Source organism: Anomalospiza imberbis, chromosome 26 (genome assembly GCF_031753505.1).
Source record: "Anomalospiza imberbis isolate Cuckoo-Finch-1a 21T00152 chromosome 26, ASM3175350v1, whole genome shotgun sequence".
NCBI lineage: Eukaryota > Metazoa > Chordata > Aves > Passeriformes > Viduidae > Anomalospiza > Anomalospiza imberbis.
The window spans coordinates 5,344,389-5,352,361 of record NC_089706.1 but is presented as its reverse complement, the minus strand read 5'-3'; the positions used below and the strand labels follow the sequence as shown (position 1 = coordinate 5,352,361).

The 7,973-nt window shown below is 59.3% G+C and overlaps 1 protein-coding gene across 1 annotated transcript; it reads right to left on the bottom strand.

The window, feature by feature from the left end:
• Positions 1–318: 318 nt before the first annotated feature.
• Positions 319–5,505, bottom strand: ELF3 (E74 like ETS transcription factor 3). Its single transcript, XM_068173141.1, has 9 exons — positions 5,268–5,505; positions 4,369–4,537; positions 3,508–3,729; positions 3,193–3,276; positions 2,986–3,099; positions 2,773–2,862; positions 1,860–1,976; positions 1,506–1,701; positions 319–1,401 (listed from the first exon to the last, which is right to left on the bottom strand). Exons 2-9 carry the CDS (start codon positions 4,529–4,531, stop codon positions 1,281–1,283), a joined length of 1,107 nt encoding a protein of 368 aa, XP_068029242.1. The 5' UTR covers positions 4,532–4,537; positions 5,268–5,505; the 3' UTR covers positions 319–1,280.
• Positions 5,506–7,973: the final 2,468 nt, after the last annotated feature.

Here is a 7,973-nt window from a genome sequence, read left to right as displayed (position 1 = left end):
TGCTCCAGGAAAGGCAAGTGCCAGGGCTGGAATTCCAGAGGGATCTCAGAAGGGCCAAGGTCTGGGAGTGGGTGTAAAGATGCCCCTCCATGGGTGGCTTTGAGCCAGTCTGGGACAAGCCCACCTTACCCTGAGGTGGGCAGCTTCCAGATACAGCTGCAGGCAAAGTTTCCTGTCAAGGACAGTCCTGTGACTCTGTGCCAGGATGACCAGGCAGGAGGTGGTGGCAGACAAGGTTCGTGCCATGGGACATCCCAAGTAACACGAGCCTGGTCCTCACCGTGTGTTAAAGAAAAAAAAAAATTACAGATAGGTACAAAAACCCAACAAATCAACAATTTATTCATCTTATATTCCCACTTGAAAAGGAGAAAACCACATGCACCTGGTGGGTGCCTGGCTGGGTTGGCGTCCCCTTCTGTGGCTGGCACAGCACCAGTCTGTGCCCTGTGACATCACTTCAGTCCAGCTGAGCATCACCACCTGCCACCACACACCTGTGTGCCCCACGGCACACGCTCTCACACAGGAACATCTTACTCATGAAAAAATATATCTGTACATTCACTCTGCACGTTTTTTTGGGTCTTACATAAATTAGAAGCTACTTTTGGAGAAAAGGCCTGTCTCTAGACACAGGCTGGGCTGGAAATGCAGCATGGCCCTGCTGTCCCACATCCTCTTCTCACTCACTGAGGGCTTTCTGGGGCCAGGTGAAGCTCCACAATGTTCCCATCTTCTCTGAGCAGGTGCCACACTGAGAAGCTGCTACACAAAGGGGGTCTCACCCAACCCACATGCAGTGAAGAGGACAGGGGGCACCTTTGGCACAGAGCAAGCAGTGAGAGAGAAGACCCCACAGCTGGGACAAGCTCTGTTCAGTCACAGGTGACACGGATGTGCTGCCCCTCTGCCCAGGCAGGAGGTGGGTGCTAGCAGGAGACCTGCTGGGCTCTCACAGTGGGGCTTGAAATTCTCTTCCCCGTTGCATCTGTTCAGGCTTTGAAACAGCCACAGTCCCCACGGCTCCAGCTGGAGGTACGGATCCAGCAAGGGAAGTCACAGTTTGCAATAACCTACTGGAGCCAAAATACTGGCTCTGAACACCTCGGGGCTGGCAGTCACCTGCACACACGAGCGTGCCCGTGTGAGGGTTGGAATTCCACACGCTGCATGGGCCAGCAGCTTCCAGATACAGCTGCAGGCAAAGTTTCCTGTCAAGAAGCCCAGCTCAGGGCTGGCCCTGAGGGGCTTATCACACCCTGGCTCATCCAGGACTCCTACAGCTCCTTGTTCCTGTTGAGCACCTCCTCTTCCTTCCAGCCGCTGGAGTTCTTCCCAAACTTGTACACCAGCCGTCGTCCATCGACTCTCTCCAGGATCTCTCGTTTGTAGTAATATCTGTGAGAGAAACAGGTGGAATCAGGGCTCTGAGGAGCTGCTGGAGGGCTCAGGCTGAGCCCCAGCGGGGCCGAGTCCCCCCCAGGACAGGGTAGGGCACTTACCGCATGGCTCTGCTCAGCTTCTCGTAGGTCATGCTGCTGTTTTTCTTTTTCTGGCCCCAGAGCTGAGCCACCGCTTCCGAGCGCAGGAACTTGAAGACCCCCTCCCGCCGGTCCTCCCACTTCATCAGCCCCTCATTCAGCTCGGGGTGGATCAGGATGTCCCGGATGAACTCCCACAGGTGGGTACCTCTTGGGGCTGAAAGAGGACATGGAGCTGTAAAGGAGGGAAGCTCCTGCAGGTCCTTGAACCTTTGGATCACCCTAAACCCCCCTGCCAAGGCCCTTCCTCCCATCATTCCCCATGAAGCCAAGAAGCCAAAAGGGGGAGGCAGTCTGGCTGCAGGGTTCACGTACAGTGCTTGCTCTTCCTGTTCTCCAGGCAGTCTCTGCTCTCCTTGCTGAGTTTTCGGGGCCGTCCCCGTTTCCGCTTGCCGTGTTTGCTGTCCCCTTTTTTGCTGCCTGGAAAGTGGTCTGTGCACATAGAGAGGGGCACACGTCAGGCTGGGCAGCATGTGCTGGGCTGCAGGTCCCAGGGACCAGGAGCACTTTCTTTTCAGGCCCAGGTACCAGGGAAATATTCCCTGAGAGCAACGTCACCCCATTCCCTCCAGCCTCATCCCACCCTCATCCCCCACACTATGCTTAGGGCAGCATGCTGCTCCTTCCCCAAACCCTGCTGCTTCCTGGCATTCCTGGTGTTCCCAGTGTCATCACCAGCTGGGATCAATACCAAACACTAACTTCTGTGCCCAGGATCCCTGGCTGCAGTCTTCACCCATCTGCCACCAGGATCACCTTCCCACCAGGATCACCAGTGCCCTGGTGATCACCCTGCTCAACGGAGAGAAACAGAAGCAGAGCACTCAGGGAAACAGGCCTTTCCCTCCTTCTCACTGTGAGGATGGGTGTTCAGGTGTTGTCCCTAAATCATTGCCAGGTAGGAAGTGTTTTGGTAACTGATAAAATGTTTTTTCTGCAGCAGTACAGATCCTATCTAAAATTTGCTAAGATAATGCTCGAGTTTGTTTCTCTGGACACTGCCAATCGCCCTCACCACATAGGTGATTCATCGTTAAAGGAATTCCATCATTATCCTTAGCTGTATTAGGATTTTGTTGTAGTTCCTGTAAAAGTGTTGTTAAAGTTTTCTTCCACCAATTCTCCCATAAATCATACTCTGAGGGAGTTAATAAACACCTAAGAAGTGCACAACTGCCTGGGAGCCAGCCCTCCCCTCCCAGCTCCTGTCTGGAAGGAAGCAACTTACCATCAGGGAAGAGCTTTGATTCTGCAGGGTCGAGGTCGAGGTCACTTCCACCGGAGTCCTGAGAGTTGGGGCTGTGGGACATCACAGGCCCTGAGAGGCAAAGGATCAGGGTTCAGACCTCTGAGCATCTGGAGGCTTTTCCCCCTGGTTCCCACCCTTCCCCTGCCACCAGACTGCTGCAAGACCCAAACCCACCCTTGTCAAAACACTGACCTGAGACATCAGAGCTGCCTGGGGACATGGAACCCGGCAAGTAGGTGAAGTCTGTGAAAGGATTTGTGGGCTTTAAGTCCTCCAGGGAGTCCTTGGCACAGGGATTTCCCAGCTCTGAAAGGGGCAGAGAAGGGAAGAAGGGGTTAACCTTGCTGCTATCAGTATGTGATCCCTGGGGAAAAGGCTTGGCCAGGGCCCCTCTCTTACCCAGCTGGCTGGAGTTCAGGAAGGTCTGGGAAGTCGCATCCTCTTTTTCTAGCAAATCAATGATCCAGTTCAGCTCATCAGAGGCTACAGGGGCGAAGGACTGGGGTTAGCAATGCCTGTTCCATATGAAGGGGAACAGTGCATACCGGGAGTTGAGCCCAGCCATGCTTGCACTCTGGTCTGTGCCCCCACACCCCCCGCCACGCAGCCTCTGCAGTGCCCAGGAAGCACTAGCCTCCTGGGCTAGTGGAGGGCTCTCAAACTCATTCTTCAGGCTGCTGGGCCTGCAGATGAAGGAGACCCTGCTGCACTCACTGATCTCATGCAGGCGGTCGTAGAGCTCATCCCCCAGGGGCCCGAAGATGAGGCGCATCTGGTCCCTGCTGCAGTGGCACAGCGTGTGCCCGTCCATGTTGCAGCAGGAGAAGTCGATGGAGCTGGCGTCGTACTTGTTCTTCTCCACGTGGTAGCTGATCCACTCCAGCACCTGCACCTTGGTCCAGAAGTACGGGAGCTCACTGAACCACTGGGGCTTGTCTGCAAGGGATGGAGAGCAGGGCTCAGAGCAGGGTGGCCGTACCAGCACCATGTGCCTCGTGTGGTTGCCCGTGGCCACTGGACACCTGGTGTGGTCCAGTGGCGATCCTGCGGGACACGCAGGTCCTGCACTTAAAGAGCTATGGGACTAAAGGGTCCTTAGTGCCCTGCCCTGCAGACCCCACACTTCCCCCACCGCTGGTTTCAGTGCCATTTGTCCCGATTGTGCTGTGATCCACCCTGCTCTGCTGGTGTGTTTCTCATGGTGCCTCCCTGAGCACCACCACATGAGCCCCCGTCACCAGGATTGTACTTCAAACTGCTCCTGGTGAGCCCTGGCAGTCTGTCCCCTATGCTGTGCTGTGGGAGGAGGACAGTGATTCCCCCATCTCCTCTATAAATCAGATGTGCTCCCAGCAGCCATACCTTGTGCCATCTCCTCTATAAATCAGATGTGCTCCCAGCAGCCATACCTTGTGCCACCAGGGTGTCCTCCCACAGCCTTTCCCTGGGGAAACTGAGGCATGGTGGAAGCTGGGACAAGGACCTTGCAGTGCTCTTCCCAGCCAGTGGCACTGCCTCACAACTGCCCCTTGTGCCAGCTCCCCAGTGCCACCACTGCCACTCCCCTGCTCCTACCTGTGCTCTGTGCCGGGGGCTGGCTGGCCGGGAGGCTAAGCCCCAGGTTGCTGTCATCCCCAAACTGTCCCAGCATGTCCAAGGTTGGCTGCACCTCGTCGGGCTGGTACATGGCGCTGATGTAGTTAGAGAAGATGTTGCTGATCTCACAAGATCCTGCCATGGAGCTCTGTGCCAAGAGATGACAGTGAGCCCAGGCCCCCAGCACCTGCAGCACCCCGGAGTCAGGCAGGGCGAGGTCGGGCTGTCTCTCCCTCCACCCATCGTCACCTCTCGGGTCACTTCTGCGGAAATATGCGCCCAGCACCTGCTGGCTGGGGCTGGGGCCTGACTCACCAGCTCCTCGGGGCCAGCACAGAGGGAGGCTGAGCCGGAGCGAGCTGGGGACGTGGCGTCACTCTGCCTGTGAACAGCCCTGTCCCCAGCAGCCTGGCCTCGCCCTGCTGCCAGCCAGCGAGAGGTGACAGCAAGAAGGCGGCTGGCAGACAGAGAACAGTGAGCACAGCCCCTCCGTGGGTGGGGGGCTTGGGCACTCGGCCACTCCTGAGCCCCGTGGCCCAGCCGGCTGCCCCGCTGCCCACGGCTGTGCCACAGCTCCAGTCCTCTCCACCGGTCGCAATGAGCACGTCCCAATCACTGCAGCCAGGAGGGGACCGAGCCCCTGCCCGCCCCTCACAAAAAAGCCAAATCGTGCTGTCCAGTACCGAGCCTGGGGGCTGGAGGGGAGCTGCTGTCCCGCTGGCCCCAGCAGGGCCGTCAGCCGCGGTGGGAGAGCGAAGGTGCAGCGAGAAAAGGCCAGAGCGCATCCCCCGCCGAGAGCCAAGGTGCACGGGGAGAGAGCAAAGCAGCCGTCCTGGGATCGGGGACGTCAACAGGCCTCGGCAAAAAAGCTTTGGTACCTTCTGTGGTGGCAACTCCAGCAGCGGCGGGTAATCCAGAGAGGAGCAAGGGGAGACGGAGCCCGGGCTGGCCACTAGCCACTGCTCATGGGCCCCGGGAGGCTGGTGCCGATGGGCAAGCCCTGCCCGTGCCTCTGCTTTTATAGCTTGGGCGGCGTAACAATCTGGCAGCCCGAGGGGAATTCCAGCCCCAAACGTTCATGCTCCCAGATCCAGGTGATTTGCATAATATGAACCACCGGGTCCCAGCCCTGCGCTGCCTTGCCGGGAAATCTGGGCTGGCCAGTTTAATCATTGTCAGAGCCCGTGCCCCACCGGTGCCCAGAGTTTCACCCACACTGGCTTCACGGGCTGTTTTCTTGCCAAGCTCGTGTTTGTTTGCTCACAGCAGCAGGTTCACTCAGCTCCTGCAGCCAAAACCACCCGTGGGGTTGGGGTCGGGGTGGGCCCTGGGGGCTATGGATCCCTACCTGGGGTTTGCCTGGGCAGCAGAGCCAGGACATTGCCCCGGGCACACACCTGGCCAGGTGGGCAGCCCGGCCCTGGGAGTCAGCAGGTGCATGTGTGGGTGCCCTGGCCGTGCCTTGGTGGCACAGACACAGATTTCCCAGAGCAGGAAGAGGGTCTCAGTGACCAAGCAGGACAAATGCTGGGGACGGGGCACGTGCTGGGAGCAGGGCTCAAGTGGGGACAGGTGGTCTTCGTGGGGGCACAGCAGAAACCAGGCAAGTGCTTGAGAATTGCTGCTCTGTCAGTCAGAACGGGTCGATTTTTGCCTGGGGGAGGTCTGGGACAGGCTGCAGAGCTGTGACAGCCATGTCACACACACCTGGCACCCGCAGGCATACACGCTCACCAGGGACGTGCCAAGGGACAAGGCAGGGTCGTGGGATGCATTTGGGGAAGTACCTGTGGGGGCTTTTGCCTCTCCAGCCTTGGGCAGGGGTACCTGGGGCCCTTTGAGGTTTATTCCTGTTGGGTTTAGCCCTGGGCTGGCAAGGGAGCACCAGGCCAGTCCCAGCCAAAGCTGGGGCACCCCTCTGCCTGGTCCTGGCTCTTTGCCAAGCCAGCCACATCCACACCATGTGCAGACTGAGGCAGTCCTGGGCACCTGGCAGCAGAGCAGACCCTGCCATCGCACAGCTGCCTCCTTGTCACTTCAGGGTCCTTATCACTCCAAACCTGGCAGCAAACCATCTCCTGTGGCACTGTGCAAACATGGATACTCCAGCTTGGCACATGGACCAGCAAGGGCAGGCTGGCCCATGTCCTGTCCCCCGTGTCACATCCCCCAGGCCCTGGGGCAAGCAGGGCCAGTGTGGCAGCCAGGAGGCACCGGGTCCCACCAGCTGATCGCCCACCCCAGCTTCATTCCTCCTCAGCACACTCACGAGTGCTGGGTGCTGCCAGGCCCTTCTGTTTCCTGGGCACAGCATCCCAGAGGGACATCCCCTGCCAGGGAGCAGCCCCGTCCGTCACTGCCACCGGGCAAGCCAGGGCCACCAGGGGAAGCAGCCCCAGAGCCTGGCCATGCACCCAGCCAGGGGTGGAGCCCAGGGCTCCCCCATGCCTGGGGAGCTGGCTGTCCACTGGACAAGGCTGCCAGTGCGTGTGGTTGGAAAGCTGCCCCTGGGGAAGGCTTTTCCAGCCACCACTACACTGCAGGTGTCCCTGGAGCAGGGTGGGACGAGCCAAAATTTCGCCATCCCCTGGGCCACCAGCCAAGGGGTGATGAGGTGGCCCTGTGGCGTTTGGGAATCTCCTGCCCGAGCCTTGCACAGCCCACCCACCCACAGCTCTACCCATGCCAGGGAACTTGGGGGCTGCCTGGCAGGGCTGTGTGGCACAGACCACCCTGAGCACCCCTGTCCAGGTGTCCCTTCCCTGCAGACTGGCCTCAGGGAGGACCACAGCCAGTCCACACGCCCAGGCAGTGCCACTGTGGCAGAGGGGCTCCTGGGGGTCACACCCTCAGCCTCCGATGTTCTCCTGTGACTCAGCCTGCCCCTTCCTTCCCCTGCCTTTGGGAATCAGGAGAACAGAGCATCTGAGCTATCCTCCCCACCCCCCTGCAGGTACCCTCCAGCTTTCCTGCCTGCAGGAATGCCCTTCCTGCCCCTTTGTCCACTGAGATGCCACAGCCTGGGCCCTGTAATGGGCCCTGGGGGGATCACCATGGCCAGCACTCCTGGGAGATGCTGAAACACTGTGCTGGGAGCTTGGGAGGGCATAAGCCTCTCCTCGGTGTCCCCGTGGTCTCCCTAAAGCCCTGGGGCACAGCAAGGTGCAGAATGGTGCCCATGGGACCCTCCCCTACCCAGAAGCAGCCACAGCCCTGATGGGCTCAGAGCAATTCCTCCTTCAGCCTGAGGATGGGTGGCACGGGGCTGCCAGCATCTCATTGCCACAGCTGGTAGCTCCCAGGGCTGTGTCCCTGCTGTCCCCTTGCTGCTGGCCCAGTGCACCTTTAGGCATGTAGGGTGCATGGCACAGGTCGCTGCCAGCCAGGCTTGGCATGCTGCAGAAGAAAGAGGTGGCCATGAGTGTGACATGGTGCCGTGATGACTGGCAAGAAAAAGTGTCTGTGGTGCCACGAGTGGCTGAGGCACCAGGTGGGAGCAGGAGCGATGTCACCTGCCCTGCCAGGGGGCGTTGGGCCCATGACACCCCACGTTTGTAACCCAAGGCTGCCACTCGCCCTGGCAG

Bases quoted from the DNA above. Each gene is read 5' to 3' on its own strand.
- ELF3 (XM_068173141.1), bottom strand. From the start codon at position 4,531: ATGGCAGGATCTTGTGAGATCAGCAACATCTTCTCTAACTACATCAGC. The intron at 3,730-4,368 runs GTAGGAGCAGGG...CATCCCTTGCAG, and splicing joins GCCCCCGGCACAGAGCACAG to ACAAGCCCCAGTGGTTCAGT. The intron at 3,277-3,507 runs GTGAGTGCAGCA...TCGCCCCTGTAG, and splicing joins CGACCGCCTGCATGAGATCA to CCTCTGATGAGCTGAACTGG.